This window comes from Danio rerio, chromosome 16 (genome assembly GCF_052040795.2).
Source record: "Danio rerio strain M-AB ecotype USA chromosome 16, GRCz13ab, whole genome shotgun sequence".
NCBI classification, from domain to species: domain Eukaryota; kingdom Metazoa; phylum Chordata; class Actinopteri; order Cypriniformes; family Danionidae; genus Danio; species Danio rerio.
The window spans coordinates 15,282,104-15,305,053 of record NC_141036.1 but is presented as its reverse complement, the minus strand read 5'-3'; the positions used below and the strand labels follow the sequence as shown (position 1 = coordinate 15,305,053).

General features: G+C 35.7%; 1 protein-coding gene across 2 annotated transcripts in view; it reads right to left on the bottom strand.

Annotated features, from left to right (window-relative positions):
• The window catches only part of deptor (DEP domain containing MTOR-interacting protein), a 92,866-nt gene that overhangs the window by 46,590 nt on the left and 23,326 nt on the right, over positions 1-22,950 (bottom strand). For both annotated transcript variants that reach the window (NM_001442356.1, NM_001077320.2), the window contains 2 exon segments: positions 5,876-6,058; positions 17,959-18,137. In NM_001442356.1, the coding sequence (NP_001429285.1) occupies positions 5,876-6,058; positions 17,959-18,137 (362 nt within the window).

Here is a 22,950-nt window from a genome sequence, read left to right as displayed (position 1 = left end):
TACATAGCGTAAAAATTCCAAGACTGTAACTACACATACAGTATGTTTTATATATAATTGCTATTGTATGTTCATTTTTGCAAATACTCATGCTAGAGAAATATCATAAACACTGGAAAAAGATTAAACATTCCGGTGTTGAACTCTTTACACCAGAGACATGCTGTCAGGGGAGGCAGGTGAAGCAGTGCTACCTGTCGTCATCCTCACCTTCCATCATGAGATGTATACTACTAATAAAATAAATATTTGTCCACTCGTGTTCTATAAATGCAATTTCTGTATGATTCAAACGCTTTCAATCATTTTAACAATAAACATTGCTGTATTTTGTGTATTTCCTGTTTAATTACAGCATAGAAAGCAAGGTGAGGCAGCACCAAGCTGTGCCTCTCATCAGATTGCGCAATCCCCTGCACACTAGCTTGAGCGTGCGCCTTTTGCTCACTCATTGTATGCTACTGTAATGCTTTAAAATGTTTAATGTTTTAATTAAAATGTTTTATACACTGTAGACATTTTTATTATGTGTACTCATTTTGCATATAATAGGTAATGTATTTTACATATGTTTAGCAATTATTTAGGGCCCTATCATACACCCGGCGCAATGCAGCGCAAGGCGCGATGCAGTTGTTGTTTGTTAGTTTCAGCGCGGCGCAAGAGTTGTTTTGACGTTTTGCACCACGCTGTTTAAATAGCAAATGCATTTGCGCACATATGTGCGCCCATAGGCTTTCTGGTCTAAAAAGGAGGCGTGTTGAGGCGCACTGCTGGCGTGTTGCTATTATGAGGAACTTAAATAGACTGTTCAATAGACCAGATCAAAGCTGGTCTATATTCCAGCGCAGAGCGCGTTAGTTGTGCGCCTCGCTCACACACTGCTTAATACACACAGGACGTACAGCAATACGCAAATATCTTTACATATGAAAAAGAATTAAAGGATTAAAATATTACAAAAATATTATTTTCTATCCTACATAAATATAAAACAACCATAACTTCATGTCTTCTTCATCTCGGGGGACTTTTTTAGTTTATTCATGACAATTAGCTTTGGTATAATGTCATTATTATTAGCAGTATTATTTATTATATGCATATTTATATTTGTTTTATTAAAAACAAGCTTAGATTTATCCACCTGTCAAGTTTTAAACCATATGGGGCATAGCATGTGTATTTGGATAGAATTAATTGGCTATTACTGGTTATTTATTAATTTGCTGGAAATTAGAACTGAATTTAGTAATAGTTTTGAAATAAATCTTCATGCTTAAGAAATGGATGGATGTCTGTGCGTACAACAAGTTTCCCTATACACGAGAGTGAAAGTTTAAGTAAAGAATGAGAAGACTCATCTCTCATTCTCGCGCTGTAGATGCTCTGTTTAACTGTTTTCTTACTAGTGAAATGCTTAGTTTTTTCACTTACAAAGTCTGTCATGTAAATAGCACTATGGCGCAACACAACTGACTCTTAAAGGGAATGGGAGACGAGATTCTCAAAACACACCTATAACTCACCAAGAGAATAAGCTCAACCCTGTTAGACCATGAGCCACGGCTCAAGGCGGATTTTTCCATCCTTAAAATAGCAAAAGTGGATTCTGACATGCCCTTGAATTTTGCACCCTGCGCTTTGGACTTGTACATGCATAGATTGTAATAATAGAGCCCCTTAGTGTTAGGATCTGATATGCAGCCAAATTGAAAACAAAAGAGGTGAAGCAGTCAGTAGCTCTGCTGCAATGAAGAGGGTGCCTGTGAGCTCACGGTTATTCTTGTTCAGTGGTTGCTCTTCTTCAACATAGTAACATTGAAACGTAGTCCATTATTTTATGTTTTGCTCTGACTGACAGCAAAAATCCTGGATGTAACACTGTATCTCCTGGATGTATTAAAGGGCTTGCTTCAAAGGACGGGACAGAAGATAACGCGATCATTTCAGCGTAATTCGAGTCATTTAAGACAAAATTTAAAGTAAAGGTAGGAACATAGTGCAAAATCCTGTGTGTGTGTGTGTGTGTGTGTGTGTGTGTGTGTGTGTGTGCGTGCGTGCGTGTGTGCGTGCGTGCGTGCGTGTGTCCACATGTGATGATATGACAAATGCAACACAATCAGTAGTTGGCAAATATATTGGGTGTATATAATTGTAAATATGACCCTAAAGGAGCCTCACCAGCCACAAACCCTGACGCACGTCCCTGCTATACACACTATTAAATATCAAATGTTCAATTTCATGATGTTTACTCAATATATGCTCTGGATTAGGAAAGGGGATTGCTCTTCTCTCAATGAAACCTTATGTCAAAAATTATTTAAATTTAGTGTCTGATTTTTTTAAACGCTCATAAATAAACAAATCACACAAATAAAATAAACAAATAAACAAATTGTATGTTTGTTTATTTAATTTAGGCTACTTTAGCACTCTTTTATTTAAACTAAATTATGTGTTGCTGAAATAAAATGTTCCAGCTTGTAATGTTCATTATAAAAAAACATATTTATTACATCTTATTAAATTTTCATTCAAAATCCTTTTAACAAAGGCTTTAATCTTATTACAGAAAGCAGTTTTTGTGTACAATGTTCCTAATTCACATTATTTTGTACAAACAGTACACAGAAATCAGGCCCATGAAAAATGAGTTCATAATTTATTTAACTCTTCCAAGTGGAACCAGAGAGCTTCAGTATCGAGACACACTGAGATAATTTCCTCTACTTACTCATGACGGTGTGTTACTAAAAAACACTCTAAAACAGCTTTACACATTACTCAACAAGATAAATGGCGATGCTGGAGCTTTTTTAGCATAGCATTTTGTGTCAAAACACTAGAGCATGAACCTGTTTTGTAACAGAAGCAGCACTGAAAAATAAAATTGATTAAATACATGATCTCTTGTATACAACTAATATAAAATAACTATTAAAATAATAGCATGAAAGGCCATAAATCTGTACTTGCTTGTTGACCTTTCACATACTTTCAATAAAAAGCTGATGATATGAAAGATCCAGCAGACTAACTTTCCCAACGAGTTCTAGAAAAATCTGTGAAACTACACTTTCATATTTGAGTATTAACAGGATGTGAGATCTTTTAAATATCAAATTGTCAATGATAATGAATGGCTGTGCACTGAAGGAGAGTGCAATTCAATCCTGTACTCATCTGTTAGAATATACTGATAAATGCAATTCATTGTGAGTTAAGGTTGTTCACATTAAAAATGATAACTAAAAAAACACAAAATTGACATCTGTCACTTTAAATGCTGATGGATTCTGATTGGCTATTAGAGTTTTTGTCATTAATAAGCAGGAAAAAGTAATTCTGAAAGTGATTCCAAAACTAGCGCTTTTTTTGAACTGTTACCACTGGCGGACTTAACAAATAAGCGAGGTAAGCAACTGCTTAGGGCCCCGACTGATCATCCTAAAGCTATTTTATAATTTTCAATAAATAATTATAATAACTATCATATGTTGTTAAGTCTGTCTATAAACATTAATATTTTAACGTTATTATTTCTTTTCTAAACTGGGGGCCTCCATGAATAGTGGAACGTTCCTTCCAAACACACACAAGCAAATATTAAAATCTAATTACAAATCACAAGTATGGCTAATTAAAGGTGAAGTAGGTGATCTGCCAGAATGCTAGCATTAGCATAATAGCTTAGAAATGTTACGACCCTCCCCTACCTTCTAAAGCCACGCCTACCTTCTAAAGTGCACACTGATTAGATATAACACTAGATCATGTCATTCACCAGTTAGAAAACTCTATGGAGACACGCACTTTATCAAGCATAGTTGTGGACAGGCCAGCGGGTCCAGGAATTATACTTCCCCAAAACTGTCACAGGTTGTCACTGTTTAAAAATGAACAAATGTGTGAATTTAAATAAACCTTCACCTTAGTAAAGCTGGTTAGACAGAATAGCACATTTACTATGTTTTTTTTTTATTAAACTAAATAAAAAATTTTGATCAGAAAAAACTGAAAACTGTGCTATAAACAGAAATATTCAATCATCTTTTTACATTACACTTATGTTTATGTTACCAAGATAACGAGTGACTTTTCATTGTCAATTGTGCTCGCTGATCCTTGTACATCTCATGTTTTCAGCTTTTTTTACTCTTGAACAACTGAACGAATGCTCAGGTCTATTTAACCGACTGTATTATCGATGCTGTAAAAGATACCCCAAGAACTCAAAAAATAGCCAATCTTCTGCCGGACGTTTTAAGTGGCTGAACTACACCTCCGTGCATATAAACTCATTCATAAACAACAACACAATCTACATAAGCTTTGCGTAGCTAAAATAGTTTCAAAACATACCTTTCTAAAAGAAATACTTCAGCCGTGATGTCATCCTTCAGATTGTTGTTTTAAACTGCATAACTTCATTGCCCTTTAGCATGCAAAAGTAATTCTGATATTGATTAAGAGTTTAAGAGATTAAGAGCTCCATCTGAATAGTTTCATTTGTAAATAACATGCGAATATGCGTGTCTGGTGTGCCATGTCACGGCTCTAAGCGGGTCATCCGGTGCCTCAGTCAAAGTTAATTCAGAGTGCTTGGTTATTAGTCTAGGTGTACAAGCTCAGAACTTTTAACTGGCACACAGTTGGCTGTAAAACTATGCAAAGAGACAAATGAGTGTGTGCTCTCTGCTTGGTCTGTATCCGAGTCATACATGCACGGCTGAATGCTGACCCTCTCACTCATGTTGCTTCTCTCAGCCTGCCTGTCTGTTGCCAAACACAGAGCGGTGGAGCTCTTGGCTCCACCACCTTGTTACGTTGGGCGGAAATTTGAAACTAATTTTCATGTGAAGCAACACACCCCTAAAACAGCGAGCTGTGTACAAGCTCACATCAAAAAAATCTTAACTGTGTTTTGAACCTAAACTGGCACACTCAGAAAAACCATAATATTAAATCATAAAAAGGGGTAAAATAGGTGCCCTTTAAGATAAATGCTTGTAAACTAACTTTACAAACACAATATGCCTGCATGTAATACATTTTTATTCACTAAATTATTACAAATGCATTACACATACACTGAAAAAATGCAGGGTTCCACACAATTTATTAATGTAGTCCCAACACTAATCAATTAAGTTAACTTAACACTTTTAACAAACTGATGTGGATTGAACACAAAAAATTAAGTTGTCCCAAAAAAATGTCGAGAATTGTGTTGATTCAGCTCATTTTAAATAAGTACTTTGAACGAGCAAAAAATATATATATTTTGAGTGTAATACATAAAATGATTAAAATTATATATAAATATATAATTTTGTCCTTAAAATGTTTTTAAAAAATTATAAAACTGCTTTTAGTCTAGCTGAAATAAAACAAATAAGACATTCTCCAGAAGAAAATATATTATCAGACCAACTGTGAAAATGTCCTTGCTCTGTATTTAAAAAAGAAAAAAATCAAGGGGGGCTAATAATTCTGACTTCAACTGTATATTTAAAAATATAATATTTATTATATTGTTTATATCACATTTAATATTGCTTAAGAAATACACCAGTAAATCTCCTGACAGCTGATAAATGCTTGTGCAGAAATATGACACTTTAAATTGAACACGGTTCTTCCAGACGATGCATTACTTCACTATATTCATGTGTTAGCTTTGTGATTTTAGCAGCTTACTAAACTACAGCATTTAGATTATCTTACCTTCATTAACTACATAAACACCACATAAACAGCTAGATAACCAACAGATCTATACATTAATTCTCTGTAAACAACCTGTAACTCTGTCCACTAAAGCTATATATATATCAATTGATGTTCCTTAATGAAGATGTGGACTGACCTGAGAGGAAGCTGGTGTTTCCCCCTTCAGAACCCTGTTTGCGCAGACAAAAAGGGCTGTCGTGGTTCTCCGGGATGCTGCGGCAGCGCTCGTTCAACAGCTCTATCAGCCGCCGCCTTCGCCGGAAATTCATCCTGAACTGGTAAAGCAGGCCACCATCCACAAAATGGTGCTTGTTAGAAACTACAGAGGAAGAAAGAAAAATGCATTAAGAGAGGAGGTCATATGTCAGTTCACTGGAATAAAGACGTGACCTGTCAAGCCGCAGTGGTCTAAAATCTAGAAGTGAAAGACAAAAAAAATGCTAAACTCATCACAATGTTAACATTTGGGGTTGTGTCTTTAATGCATTTGATTTTTAAAGTCTGTAGAAAAATAATGATATATGCAATTATTTGTCATTTAAAGGAACACATCACTTTTTAAACATTTGACATATCGTCTTACCATTTTTCAATCCATTAGGCTGATCTCTGGGTTTGGCGGAAGCATTTTTAGCTTAGCTTAGCATAGATTATTGTATCGGATTAGACCATTAGCATATCACTCAAAACTGACCAAAGAGTTTCGATTATTTTCCTATTTATTGCTTGACTCCTCTGTAGTTACACATTGTGTACTGAGACTGAGGGATAATGAAAAGTTTTCTAGGCCAATATACAGTATAAAAGGCCTCCGACTTTTACTTATTCCTCACTTATTACCAATTACAAGGTAGTAGATTTGCTCTTGACATTGGTGTGGACATACATCCTTAGAGCAGCACTGAACAGCACAAATTCTGTTTTGCACTTTTAAAAATATTATTAAAGAACTTAATAATATAAAATAATCACTTAATAATACTAAGAGCAATCATGTCCCATGCTGCAAAAGTAAATATACATGATTTAACTGCAGTCGGGCTTTAAGGAGGTATGAATGGAGAGAAATTTAGAGAGGTGTGTGACGCAATTTAACTGTTTTATCCCAATTATAGTTTCTTATAATCACAGAGGCCAAAATCGAAAGCGAATTACGATGAATTGCACAGCCTTGGTTAATAGTATTACGCTGAACTCGTAGAGAACTATTTTTTTTGCACATGTAGGTTACTAAAGGGTTGAGCATTATTTTATTATTTTGTATTAGTCATTTATTCATTCATTAATTTTTAACCGCTTTTCCTGGGCCGGGTCGCGGAAGCAGCAGTCTTAGTAGAAAACCACAGACATCCCTCTCCCCAGACATTTCCTCCAGCTCCTCCGGGGGGATCCTGAGGCGTTCCTAGGCCAGCTGAGAGACATAGTCACTTCAGCATGTCCTGGGTCTTCCCCTAGGTCTCCTACCGGTGGGACATGCCTGGAACAACTCCCTAGGTAGGCATCCAGGAGGCAGTCAGATGAAAGTCGATTATTTAGAAATGTATTGGTTGGGACATTTCAATAATCATTGAATATTGGTGGGGACACATCCCCTCCGTAAATGCCAATTCTACACCCTTGACCAATTGCCACCATCGCCATCCCTGCTCACACCCGAGTCATACTCACAACATCACCACAACACCCCCCTGCCACCCCCACCTATTCTATTTACGAGTCTATTTATCTTCTTATTCTAATGTGTGGAAACATGTCAGTTTTTATATTAATTAGTGATATCATTGACTAATAAAACTTAAAAGTTATATTTTCCTTCTATATTTTAGTTTTAGTCACTATATTTATACTGTATTTATACTATATTTAGTTACTTATTCCACACAAAAAAAAACACAGATTTGTTTTTACATATTCTGTGCCGAAATATCAAAAGCCTGCAGATTCTGTCTGGCCCTAGCAATGATATTATGTAGCATCTGAAAATAGTCCCTAGCTACGTAACTTCCAATTTAACCACCATACTTGCACAGGGAGCACAATTGTCCATCAGTCTTACTATATAATGCCACTAGAGAGTCAAGCTTTAAATAGGAAAATTATCAAAAATCTTTGCTCATTTTTAAGTGAGATGCTAATGGTCTAATCCTAAGCTAAAAGTGCTCCTGCCAGACTCATAGATCAGCTGAATAGATAAAAAATGGTCAAACACAACTATTTACTTTAGAGAAGTTGTACAATGAGCCTATTTTCAAACAAGAAAAGTGGAGTGACCTTTTAAGGCTAGTTCACATTAAGTGTGAAAACTATGAAGATAATATCTAAAAAGGCATAACTGTATTAGAATTGACACCAACATGTGATACTGTTTTGTTTATTAAAAGTGAATGCTGAGGTTTTGTCTTCTTTTGCCCTTACATGCTCTTTAAATCAAGATGAATTCTGATGCCTTAAAGTGGTCCACCACCTAATAAAATTATGCTTAAGGAAAAGAAATAGAAATGCATGAAGAGAGGAGGTCATTTGTCAACTTACTGCAAATAAATGTGTGGCCTGTCAAGCCACACTGGCCTAAACAGCAAAAGTGAAAAGCAAAAATGTATTGAATAAAAATACAAATCTCTTTTTTTTTATATATATATATATTTTTTTTTATTTTTTTTATTTATTTATTTATTTAATTTTTTTTTTAATTTATTTTATTTTATTTTATTTTATTTTATTTTATTTTATTTTATTTTATTTTATTTTATTTTATTTTATTTTATTTTATTTTATTTTATTTTATTTTATTTTATTTTATTTTATTTTAGAGAATGGGACTGACATGCATGGTGGCCAAACAAGAACCCTTTTTTTTGTGGGATAGGACCAGGAAAACCAGTTTGACCAAGCATGTGAGAGTATGGTTGTGTAAGAGGAGAACATGCCATCTTAAAATTCCATCCCACAATCCTATGCAGGAGTAACAGAGCCATACTGAACTCCTTTCTTGCCTAAGATTCCATGAGTCATCGTGCTTCAAAACCAGCTTTTAGTTCGACGTGAGAGAATTAACTTTCCATTTTTATTATCATGTTCGGTGCTCTACATTGTTATTACTCAGCCATGCCTCTAATCACAGGCCATTTACTTAAATTTCAGTGATATTTCAAAGACGTTTTACAGGGAAAAATGTTAAATGACATTCCTCCATCCATTAATATGTGCTCATTGTGTCAAATTTCAACACACACTAAAAGGTCTTCTTTAAAAAGCTGCAAAGGCAAATGGATGTGTTATGGACAATGCATGATGGTGGATTCATTTGATTGGTGGAGTAGAGGAATGCAGATAAATGTGTGTAGGAGAGAGCAGAGCTGGGTAAACACTCACTCATTGTCTGACTATCAGTGCACGGCTAGTCTCGCAGAGCCAGTCATTTGCCTTTCAGCAAAATGTTGTGGACATTACAACATGTTTTACAACATACAACAACTGTAATATAATATTAAAGAGAGAGAGAAAACCTGGGGGGGAAGAGTTGACTTGATTAACTAGGCACTGGGTAAAAAAACATACAGTTAAAATGCTGTATAAGTCACATAATTTCATTCAGAGATGAAAAATTATTAAAACATTAGGAAACATCTTAAAATAGCTGTCATTTATCATAATAGCTATGTAAATATTCAAATGTCAATCGTGAATGTTTTGATTCTTTTAGCTTTACTGCATTATATAAGTCATTTTTAAAAATTGTAGCATGTATTAAATTACCTAGAACATAGGAAAGTATTATATTATGATATTTTAATATGAATTATTTAACATCACTCTAACCAAATTCTAATTGAAGTTACATTTAGACAAAAACAACTTCTAGACAAAAAAAAATGTTTGCTATATGGATGGGGATGTCAAACCTACTGACTTCAGTACAAAATGATACTGAAATGTTAACATAACATTTCATTGTGTTGAGCAGGGTCGTAAACACTGCTGAGTGGTCATTGTGTTCACACGCTTGACATATATGACAGTGATTTTTAAGCATGTGAACACAATGGCCAATCAGTGGTGTTTAAGACCCTGCTCAACAGCCCTCGAAAGGTAGTGAGAAATTGATGTTTTTAAAATTTCTGTACTGATTGGTACTGGAGGATGCTTTTGACAGCCCTAAAAGAGAGACACATCTAAATAATCTCTGTTCACACAGATTTACAAATGTACTAAAACACTGTAATATTCATGTCAGGCCAAAAGCTTGAAATGTCCCTTTTAAACAAAAAACACTGAAAAAAAACGAGGGTGTCTAGTCTTACACAATGTCAAGCTTAAGCAAAAACATCTTAAGTTGAAAGTAATATTTTTCCCCAAAAATTAAAATTACCCCATATTTTACTCACCCCCCTCAAGTCATCATCAGTGTATATGATATTTTCCTGTCAGAAAAACAGTCATATAAGTTTTACTCTTGATCCTGGCTGACCCATGCTGTATAATGGTGTTGAATAGTGGCCTTTATTTTGAAGTTTCAAAAGGAGTATGAATCAGTTGTCAAATAAACCATCCACTGCCTGCTAGGGGGTTAACACATATCTTATAAGCAGATCTTTGTGTTTTTGTGACAAAAATATTTCAAATGCTTAAATGATAAACCACAATCATTGACTTCCGGGGGTGTCTGAATGCCCGTTATGTGTGACTGATGTATATGACAATGAGGAACAAGAAAACTAGTTGACAGCATGGCGTTATTGTATACTATTTTACAGTACAATACTCTTACAATGCCATCTACATGTGTCTAGCTGTGTTATGTCTAGTGTCATTCCTCCGTGAACGGAGGTAATTGTTAATTCTTAAAAATGATAATACAATTATAAAAATTTGATAATTACTAAAAATTAGAAATATGTCTTTTACAAAAACACATTGACATAAGACATGCATTAACCCTGTGGCGATGCATGGGTTCATTTGGAAGCTTCAAACTAAAAGCCAAAATTCAACACCATTAGGGTGCGTTCACACCAAACACGTCTTTGCTTCTTATAATCTGATATGCAATGCTTTGAAATGGTTTGAAAAAAAAAAGGCAGCATAAATCACAAGGTTATTTGGGAACTGGTTAACAGAAACTTGCAATGCTTGCCCCACCTCTGAGTTCTTCTGATTGTACCACTGCTTTGGGACTGACAGTGATGAGCAGCACTACGTGTAAAAGGTGAAGATCATTTAATTTGACAAGGCATCTAAAAAACACAGTGCTCATGTGCGTGCCACTTTAAAAGATGTAAGACGCAAGCATAACATTCACACGACAAGTGCGTGTTTACATCGAAAAAACGATAGAAAAGTAGCACATCGCAAAGAAAAAATGCATTCAGTGTGAACTGCCCCTTATACTGCATGGAAAACCCAGGATAAAAACTGTTCTCACCTGACAAAAATAAAAAAAATAAAATAAAATATAAACCAAAAATGGCTTTATGTTGAGTAAGTTATGGTATAATTAATTTTTTTTGGTCAAACTATCCCACTAAGCATCATTAATGGACAGCCTTACAAGAGAAATACAAGGAAAAAGTAACACCATGTTATTGAATGAACATATAATAAACGTTTACAACATAATTGTAAAATCACTTTTTTGTAGTTACAATGGTATTGTTTTAAACAAAAGGGCCCCCAAAACGCTGTTTTTGGTCATTGAATAGGTAAAACACACACACAAAAAAGTTGTTTTTAGTTGCAAGCAGGGTCAAGTAAACAACCTCTCAAGTATTTCCTTGAGCTCAACTCATGCGCGTTCTTACACTCAGCCCTAAGTCTCTGTTCATTCAACCTCCTGAACCACACTCCCACAAACTGATCTGAACACAGGGAGCAATGTTCAATCCACAAGCAAAAGCAGTTAAAACACAGAAAAATATGCTCTCTGCTTCTGGAAAACACAGCCGTGTCAAGCCTGATGGGGGATAAGTTCACATGCAGCATGATCACTTTTTTTTAATGCAACTCTTGCTGGCTGTAAAACACAGACAACAGATTTACACACGCACTTCGAAACACTGCAATGTAATTCCCAGTCAAGCTCCACACATTCAGGCAGTTACGCAATGTCATGTCAGGGGAGGCGATCCGCTGACAGCTGAACACTGAGAGGGGCCAGAAGCGGCAAAACAGCAGAAATACTTAAAGCCTGCTTTTCTTTGCTCCTTTTATCTTCTCTGTATCCTTTGCCCTAATGCCGTGGGCAAAAAAGGAAAGAATTTAACTCCCTTTTTTCACTCTGATCTGTTGGTTTAAAACTGAAGATTTCCTTGGATGTTCTGTCATAATCTGCTTATTGTTTTCCAAAAGTGTCAGCTAAATACAAGTCAGGGCACAAACCTTTGTTCAACTGTGGTGTGCTTTTTTAATATTTAGAGAACATGCCTTCAAACAGAGGCATAGACTTCATCTTACAATTGAAATGAGCATTCTATTCTATTCTATTCTATTCTATTCTATTCTATTCTATTCTATTCATTCATTCATTCATTTTCTTGTCGGCTTAGTCCCTTTATTAATCCGGGGTCGCCACAGCGGAATGAACCGCCAACTTATCAAGCAAGTTTTTACGCAGCGGATGCCCTTCCAGCCGCAACCCATCTCTGGAAAACATCCACACACACACTATGGACAATTTAGTCTACCCAATTCACCTGTACTGCATGTCTTTGGACTGTGGGGGAAACCGGAGCACCCGGAGGAAACCTGCGAACTCCACACAGAAACGGCAACTGAGCCGTGGTTCGAGCCTGCGACCCAGCAACCTTCTTGCTGTGAGGCGACAGCACTACCTACAGCGCCACTCGCCTTCTATTCTATTCTATTCTATTCTATTCTATTCTATTCTATTCTATTCTATTCTATTCTATTCTATTCTATTCTACACTTTATTGTGTTGTTGAATGAATTACAGCCACTCAACCGCATTTTGCGATGACACAAGGTAATTGAACTGGAAAACACATGAGAATATTTTGTACAAACTACTAGTTAAACAAAATCACGAAGTAAACATTTTAACCTCTGCGTTCACAAACTTGTAATGACTGATGTTGAAATATATCAGTGATTTTTTTATTTGTCTCAAGATACACCCTCAAAGATAAAAGCATAAAAAAACTCACTGGGGTTGTACTTTTACAAAGTGTACACTTTTCTATTTAAAGGGTACATATTTGTATCTATATTGGTCATTTAAAGGTCCATATTAATACCTACAGTGTCTAAATCGCAGCCATTTTTTTTTTCAATTTGCTTAAATTCAACCCAGGCTCATTATTGATACGTACCCCTATATACATTTCTGGAGATTGCAAAACACATCCCAAGAGGTACGTTATTTTGCAATTTTTGTTTTTACTAATCCACCGCTGTGTACGCATTTTCAGATCTTAAATTTCTCTTGAGAGTTGCATTCGCGCCTGCTTTTCTTGACTAAATCCAGCAGAGGCCGCTGTTGACTGACCAACCGATCCCCCCACCAACCCCCTTCCCTAAACCCAACAGATAGTGCTTTCAAAAGCACACAATGACCCGATCACCCCCTTCCTTAAACAAAACTGACAGTGTTTTTTTTAAAAGCAATCCAGAAAAAGAAAAACCCTTACCTGATTTTTACCACATTTTCAGATCTTATAACATTCTCACCCTGTTATTTACTTGTTTAGTTTATTTTTTGCCTTTTGTTCTTGTTTTACCTGCTTTCTGGACTTGAACCCTGTTTTTGCATTTAACTCCTCTCTGCATATGAAGTTCGGCAACATACATGGTAAACTACTGAACAAAAAAACGGAAAAGCCATCCACACAGAGGTAAGCAGTCAGCTGGTAGCGCGAAAAGATACTGAAGCCATTGGCGGCTTCATACCGCCCCGTAGTGTATGTTTTAAAGATGAAATTCAGCCATACGTAGCTCTGGCTACATAATTAATGCTCTCTAGAAATGTATACAGGGTTACATTTTCACAATGAGCCTGTGTAGCTTGAATTTGTAAAAACAATTTGATTAACTTACTTCACTTGTGTTGGGACAACACAAAGGAATTATGTGAAACCCAGCATTTTTTAGAATGTGTACATTAAAGGATTCACCCAAAAATGAAAAATCTCTAATTATTTACTTTAACAATTTAATTTAATTTAATTTATATATATATTTTTTATTTTATTTTATGAGATCACAAAATTGTCCATGGGGCTTTGCATTATTACAGTAGAAGCACTGAGATCACATGGAATGGAATATTTTGTCTTTTTTTGAATGTTTTGTGTTGGTTACTCTTCTGGACGCTGGACATATTGTTTAAACCAGTGGTTCTCAAACTGTGGTATGCGTAGCACTAGTGGTACGTGGGCTTCCTCCTAGTGGTACGCGGAGGAATCGCCAAATAATGAAATAAACAATTAACACTTTTAATCCTTTGATGCATATTATAACATCGATGTGATCAGGATTGGCTGTTTTGTAAAGCGTACGATCACAATGCTGTGTTTAGAATGTTTATTTTAGTGCAATGTGTCATAAGCTGCTGAAAATCAGTTTCCGAAGTTTAAGAATTGATTCTGAAGAGTGATTTTACTGACATGAAAAGTGGCCAATCACAGTCGACCCTGTCTAGTTTTGCGTGAAACGTAAGGGCGGGACAAAGGCTTTCTGTGTTGCAGAGACAGCAAAAACAGCTTAAAAACAAATGTTTTGTTGGAATAATGCTTCTTGGAAGTTTTCACTATAGAGATGTCTAGCAGAGTTATTATACTGCGGACATATTTCCTGCCTATTTGATGATCTACATACACGTTTCGCTCTCCGACAGCGAGTCGACTCGCCTGACCTGACACTCCTCTAAATATATTCTGAATGGCGGCGTGGGAATGGAGGTATTACGCAATTACTAATTTCTGCAAATGTGGCGAGTGCATTATTTTAACACGAGAGCGCATTAATGTACGCAAATCACTAAAACAGATATGCGAGCTCTTAAATAGGCTTTTTTCAAATGAACTGTAAGTGCTCTCATGATCGCCTGTGTGCTCAGATTGAATACAATCGCGATCTTTTCACTATTAAAGTAGACATTATTTATCTTAGCTCCTTTACTAAATTTAGTCAAAAGTATTCAAAGTTATCAAGTATTTAGAATTAGATTGATGCATGATCGATGACAATGCTAATGGTCTTCTTATTTGGCTGTATTGTGAAGTGAAACTTACTTTTAGCAGAGGTGGAACTTTTTTATTTCTTTACGACAAACGAATTATGCTGGAAATGTTTCTGGATGAGGTATTTGTGTGATTTACACATTTAGCTGTATTCTGATCTGTCTTAAAGCATTACAGGTCAAAACAATCCGTTGTTACTTATTGTTTATTTGTCCAAATTAACAATAAGGCTCTTAAAGTACTGCTTTGATAAATGTATTGTTGTCATATTTCAAATACCTCAAGTAAAATGAAGTCATTTGTTTATTTTTTTTTACTGACAGTGTACTTGTATTTTTTTTTTTTGTATTTTAGTTTAAGATCAAGTGTAAAATAAAATCTACATGTGATGTACAGCTATTTAAGAAACAAATTTGCCATATTGTAAAGAAAAATAGTGTAAATTTCATAATGAAAATCTGATTTTTTTTTCAAAAGTAACCAACTAGTACTTATTAAAAGAGTACTTTGTACTTTTACCTAATATTAGTATCATTTACTAAAATTTGTGTTATTTTAGCAGTGTAATAGTATTTTTACTTGAGTACAAATAAAGATTTCACAAGCATTTAGGTTTATTATATTATTAATATATGATTAATACATATTATTATTATTATTATTAATGGTTTTTATTTGTATCTATTCCTATATAATGTTTTATGGGTTGCTGACAATACATTTCAGGTCTTCAATACATAGCATGTTAGTCTTGGAAAAAAAATAGGTGCTGGATTTGATTTTCATTAGGCTGTGCCTGTATGAACCCTGTCATATGTATATTTAACATAAATATATTTCAAGATTTGTCTGAAAGTGTATGAAAATGATAAATAGCCTATATTTATAAGGTCCAAGCAACATTTCCAGCTTTTGATGAATAGGCTACTATGAAAACTTTAGATTTAAGTACAGCAGTTTTCTTTTTACTTTTTAAGAACAGTGCCATTTTTTAATAAACTTTTAAAAGCACATTTTAACTAAAACGTCTTTTTTTTTTACCTGCAAGCACAGTTAATGTTCAGACTATTTAAAATGTTTAAAGTGAGTGAAAATAATACATATTTTTAATAATAGGAATTAATCTGCATCGTTTTTAAACTGTGCACACTTGTAGCTGCTTAACTAGGCCTACAACGCTATTTTTTTAATACTGGTTAAAAATTAGCGTTGTAAGGTGGTACTTGGAGAGATAATTTTTTTCTAAGGTGGTACTTGGTGAAAAAAGTTTAAGAAACACTGGTTTAAACTGTTACACATTTGTGAATGAAAGCGCCGAACTTAACTGTGTAAAAAAGTTTAAAGTTAGATGTGCTTGGTTGCTTTGCAGTGGGGCCTGTGATGCCTGCAGCAGATTCCCAAAGTCAGCACAAATCAGACAGGAAAGGTACTGTCAAACAAAGACACTGTATCAGACCAACAGGCCAGCGATTGTGTTGCTCTGCATGTGACTAAAGCTCTGTCTGTGTGCATGCTTCTGTGTGTGTGCGTGTGTGTGTGTGTGTGTGTGTGTGTGCGTGTGTGTGTGTGTGTGTGTGTGTGTGTGTGTGTGTGTGTGTGTGTGTGTGCGCGCAGGTCTGTATTGGGTGTAAGTTTACAGCTGTGCATTATGTATGTGAATTCTTTTGTGTAGATGCGTTCTTGTGTGGCTACCATGCTTGGCTGTTGCCTGTTCAAAGGTATGTCCATCTGTTTCTAACCATCAAACAGTCTTTCCTTCTGTTGAATCATGACGTCACAGGACCCCTTGTCAAATTTAATAACTTACATAATACTGTACTTTTACATTAATGCATATATATGTATGTATGTATATATACAGTATATATATATATATATATATATATATATTTTTTTTTTTTTTTTTTTTTCTTAAGAACAATGCATATCACAGATAACATATTGCTGAAGCAGTATTTAATGTTACTACTGTAGCATATTTAGGATATGGCTAACGTGTATAAGCATGCTTATTTGGCTATATTTTGTATTGTATTTTGCTAACGTTTTATAGCATGTTTACATAAACATTATGTTTTAGCATGCAGCATGAATTAGCCACCATACAAGTGAAAGTCAAAATCCAGAAACCTTTTGTAATAAACAAAGTGTGTAATATAAAGGCAGAATGTGGGGGTTGCACAACGTAGGTGAAGAGCAGGGGAAGTGCAACGTATGTGAAGAGCTGGGGGGAGAAGCGCAATTTGCAGGAGATTATCATTCATTTGCAGGCATCCCTATGCATATGCGGGAGACTCCCGGAACTTCCGGGAAACTTGGGATGTCTGACATTTAATAATGCAGGGTTATTGCTGTTTATGGAGGATAAGAGAGCTCTCGGATTTAATTAATTAAATCATTCATTCATTTATTGATTAATTTTCTATACGACCTTTATTAATTTATTAGTCCCTTTATTAATCTGGAGTCGCCACAATGGAATGAACCGCCAATTTATCCAGGATATGTTTTACTCAGCGGATGCCCTTCCAGCTGCAATCTATCACTGGGAAATATCTATAAATACTCATTCACACACACACACTCATACACTACGAACAATTTTAGCTTACCCAATTGACCTATACCGTATGTCTGTGGACTGTGGGGGAAACCAGAGCACCCAGAGGAAACCCACATGATCAAGGGCAAAACATGCAAACTACACACTGCAATGTCAACTGACCGAGCCGAGACTAAAACCAGTGACCTTCTTGCCATGAGGCGATCCTGCTACCCACTGTGCCACCATGATGCCTTTCTCTTGGATATCATCCAAAAAAATAAATAAATAAAAATAAAAACAATTTGTGTTTTGAAGAAGAATGAAGGGGTTTGGGTTTTGGAATGTCGTGTGTGAGAAAAGACATTATTATAATTATCATTTTTGAGTGAACTAACCCTTTAAATCTTAAAAATTAGTTTAATGTTCCATGATGCATTAGGATGACTGTGACTTGAACCGTAGTGTCCATGTGCTGCTTACCATGTTGAATGATGCCATGCTCCAGCAGTCTGCGTCCCAGCTGCTCTGACTCATCCCTGTAGGGCATTTCTCCTTCCTGCAGGAGCCAGTCTATAAACTCTGAGGCCACCAGCGTCCGCTCATACATCACACCCTCCTCTGCACGTGTCTGCAGCAGATTGTTTTCAGTGTTCATCAACCTGCAGAGTGAAACAGTATACTTATTAACATGTCAGACTCACTGCATTTATAATTATGGGATCCTTCATCACAAAGTAGCATGCTTCGAGAAGTGGTTTCATCAAAACAAGGTCAAAGTTTATCAATGCTGCTAAATATGTCATCAAAAGAACAGCAACAGAACTTTCAAGATATGCAACATTCTCCTGTGTTTAAAGGCAGGTGCTGACGGGTCAAAAGCAAATGCTTTTCAAGCACCACTGACAAAGACACACTGTTTAGCTGTCAGCACACAACCACAGCTAAATAAAGATTGTATTGAGAGCTCTGGGTTGACTTTTCTTTAATTAGTATTCAAATTTATTGCTTTGAGGCTATTCAGACTTAAACATTGATCTTAAACTGCTTCCAGGATTCATATAATTTTTACCATGCCACATATCATTTTAATATCTGTTAGCTAATTACATAATTTCTAATGAAACTGTTATTATGCTATTATTAGCTAGCTTAATTATTAATATAATTACTGAAAACTACAGTGTGTTAGTGTAAAATGTTATATCTGATGTGATAAAAAAATCTTTGATGAAGTAAATACTACAGAATAAATATTTGTACATTAAGTAATTCAGATTAAGGAAGAATTAAAATAAAATGCTAAGTTCTTAATTCAAGCTTGTAAAAATTAAACAGAACAAAAAGGTATGTTTTACTTCTGTTATTCTGTGAGGAAATCAAAATGATACAATTTAGTAATAGTAAATAATATATATTAAACATCAAAATGATTTACAACAGCATTGTAGGATAAACATCACAAAATCATAAAAATACATACATATACATACAGAGACAGGGCAGAATTTAAACATAAGCAAGTGTAAATAGGTGCTTTTTAGTAGCAAAACTTATTGAACATTTTCACTAATTTAATTATTTTTATTTATTATTATTTTTTATGTAACTTGTGGATTTTAATATCATTCTTGACATCTAGAATTTATTATTTACTCAAACTTACCCATTCTTAAAAACTGACTGTTACTGTTCGTGTTTTGTACCAAATATAACATTTTTAACTTTGCTTATGAAAACTATGGCTGCGTCCGAAACCCCATACTTCCATACTATATGGGACGCTAAAATCAGTATGCGAGTCAAGTAGTATGTCCGAATTCATAGAATTTGAAAATCAGTATGCGAGAAGTTCCCGGATGACTTACTACTTCCGGCAGGATTCTGGAGTGATGCCATCCTGTGATGCCCTGCGAGCGAATTCATGAATGAGAGTAAGCGACGCAACTGACGCAGGTAGGTCACGTGACCATCACAAAATGGCGGATGTAGTACGTCCAAATTTCATTCATACTTTTTACATTCATACTGTATAGAACGTACTTTTCTAACGGCCGAGTAGTACATTTAAATTCAAATGCAGTTTCGAATTTCAGTTTGCGGTTTCGGACGCAGCCTATATAATTAATTCAATCATTTTCTTTTTGGCTTAGTCCCTTTATTAATCTGGGGTCGCCACAGAGGAATGAACCGTAATGCCCTTCCAGCCGCAACCCATCTCTGGGTCATACAATACGGACAATTTAGCCTACCCAATTCACCTGTACCACATGTCTTTGGACTGTGGGGGGAAACGGAGCACCCGGAGGAAACCCACGAGAACAAAGGGAGAACATGCAAACTTCACACAGAAATGACAACCGACCCAGCTGCGGCTCGAACCATTCTTTATTATAATATTTAAAAAAAACACAAAAAAATCTCAAACATGGATATATAATATAATAAATATAATATAATATAATATAATATAATATAATATAATATAATATAATATAATATAATATAATATAATATAATATAATATAATATAATATAATATAATATAATATAATATTGGTGAAGCAGTGGCGCAGTAGGTAGTGCTGTCGCCTCACAGCAAGGTCGCTGGTTCAAGCCTCTGCTGGGTCAGTGTTCTGTGTGGAGTTTGCATGTTCTCCCTGTGTTCGTGTGGGTTTCCTCTGGGTGCTTCGGTTTACCCCACAGTCCAAAGACATGTGGTACAGGTGAATTGGGTAGGCTAAATTTTCTGTAGTGTATGAGTGTGAGTGAGTGTGTGTGGATGTTTCTCAATGATGGGTTGCGACTGGAAGGCCATCCGCTGTGTCAAAACGTGCTGGATAAGTTGGTGGATCATTCCGCTGTGGCGACCCCTAATTAATAAAAGGACTAAGCCGAAAAGAAAATGAATTAATTAAAATAAATAATAATTAAATTATATAAATTCCCCATGAGGGCCAGTTATTTTACAACCCTGCTTAAAACATTACAGAAACTTTCCTTAAAAAACATTCCAGTGTCATAGTCATATCAGAACTGAAAATTTAGGGTAACAAACACTAGCTCAAACCGCAAGCCAGCCATGTCAAAATTTTCAAGAAAAAGAGTCTGATGCAGCTGAAACAGCTTGAGCAAACATGGGCTGAACAAGGACACAGATGACTCAATATCAGTCAACATGCTGTGCCAGCAATATGAGCCTCCATATTAAATGTTTGCCGTGTACATACTAAGTCTATTCTTGTGCATTTCAAATTAAACTGCAATTTCAGATCGTTTGCAGTTGAGCAACCATTTATCAACGATCGACTTTTGCAAGAAAATGTGACATTGACCCATTTTCAAGCCTGTTTTATGATCATCACTCTCATTCGTATTTTTAGTTATTCTGTTTGAAGGTCACCATTTTAAACCACTGAAACCACAGATCTGGTTGCATTGCATGTTTGTTACAGATTTGTGTAAATGTTGTTTGGAGCTGCAGTTTTGTCTAGTCATGGGAAATCATATCAGGGCTCAACAATAAGGGTGGCCTGATGGCTTTGCATAAGTTAATAGAACTGTGATTTACCCCTTTTGGACTATGGTTATAATGCAATTCATTTCTAAACAGATGATGCGAACTCTATATACACATTACAGATTCGCTCAGAATAAAACACAATATACTGTATGTTAAAGGGATAGTTCACACAAAACTGAAAGTTCCATCATTATTTACTCATCCTTCACTTATTCTAAACCCTAAACACAAAACGAGAAATTCTGAAGAAAGCTGATTGGCAGCCATACTATTCCATAATACATTAATTATAGATTTTAAGGTTAACCAGCTTTCATTAAGGACATTCTTAAAGGGTTAGTTCTCACAAAACAGAATATTCTGTTGCCATTTATTCACACTCATGTCATTCCAAAGAAACGCGATTTTAGCTCATCTTTTAAACATGAATAAAGACATTTTGAAATACCAATTGGTAAGGGTTTAAGTGATAAATCACCCAAATTTATAAACTTTCTCTCTTCTGTCCAGCACAAAAAAAAAATATATACATTTTGAAAAATGATATGTGCTGGGACCCATAGACTTCCATAAGTCTATATTCCATATTACCAATCGTGTAAAGAAAGTAAAGGAGAAGTAAATAATGACATGAATTTTCATTTTGAGGTGAACTATCACTTTAATGCATTTAGCCACACTCAATATATATATATTTTTCTTATTTAGTAATGCTGCAACTGTCAGGGTTCTGCCACTCTGGTCTTGTAAATTCTTGTTTTGGTGGCAGAATCCGGACAATAGTCATGTCTAGTCATGTTGTGCTTGGCTCGAGTTTTCTTGGGTCAAGCACTTGTTTCTGTCTCTGTTTGCGTGCGCGCCGTCGTGGGTGTACGCAGTGCGGCCGCGCAGGCTTTGCGTGCCTCGGACGCGCGCGCTCTTGTACTCGTGTTTGTGTTTTCGTCTGTCTGCAGCGTGGTGTTTCATTCCCAGCGTCTCAGTCTAGTTGGTTTCGGTTTTGGTCGGCGCTGGGATGAAGCATGCACGCTGCGTGTGTGAGCGCACAGTGAGTGTTTTCATTCATTGTGTGCTTGTGTCATGCGTCTGTTGTCAGAGCAGGTGGCTATGTGTTTACATTGTGGTCATGTGCTTTTGTCGTGTGCTTCAGTGTTGTGCTTATGTTGTCATGAACATGCGGTTAATGAGTTCTCTCATTGGCTGCATGTTCTTGTCCTGTTTTATGTGAGTGCATGGCTTGTCTTGTCTCTGTGTCATGCGCTCTCCCGTCTATTGTCTAGTCCCTCCCTCCTTGTTAACTCATTATTAGTTTGTCATGTTCACCTGTTTGGGTCAATTTACTTTTGCTTTATAATCCCCTCATGTTTTCTGTTCTGTGCCAGTTCGTCGTCGTTATTTCCATGTCCTGTGACATCCAGTCCTGTTTGTCCTGCCAGCCCATCCAAGTTTGTTTGAGTGTTTGTTTTATAGTTATGTTTTTCCCCCTCGGGGTGGTTTTTGTTGTCCTTTTTGTTTTATTTTTATTAATAAATACCATCTTCTGTTGCATTTGAGTCCTCGCTCCCTCATCCTTCCTGAAACCCTGACAGTAACTTCAGAAACTGGTGATAAAAATATATATTTATTTCATTTCAGGTGAATTGCCATAGAAATACAGAATTATTTCACCTTTATCCATATTATAACACCCCATTCTGCATCATCCGATCACAAAAAAATAAAAAATAAATGCATCAAGACAGCCTGTCATATTGTGGGCTCATCTGCTTGCCTGTACACAAAATGCATCATGAATAAGGTATACAGTACTGTATATTGAATCCGATCTTTTAATATCTCTGTCTTAAAGCATTAAGCAAATGTCATGTTAAACGATTTAGAATGTCCTGCTGTTTCTAGTGGATAAAATACTGCACCAGGTGCTTTATGTGCTACACAAGTGCCCAGAACTGTTT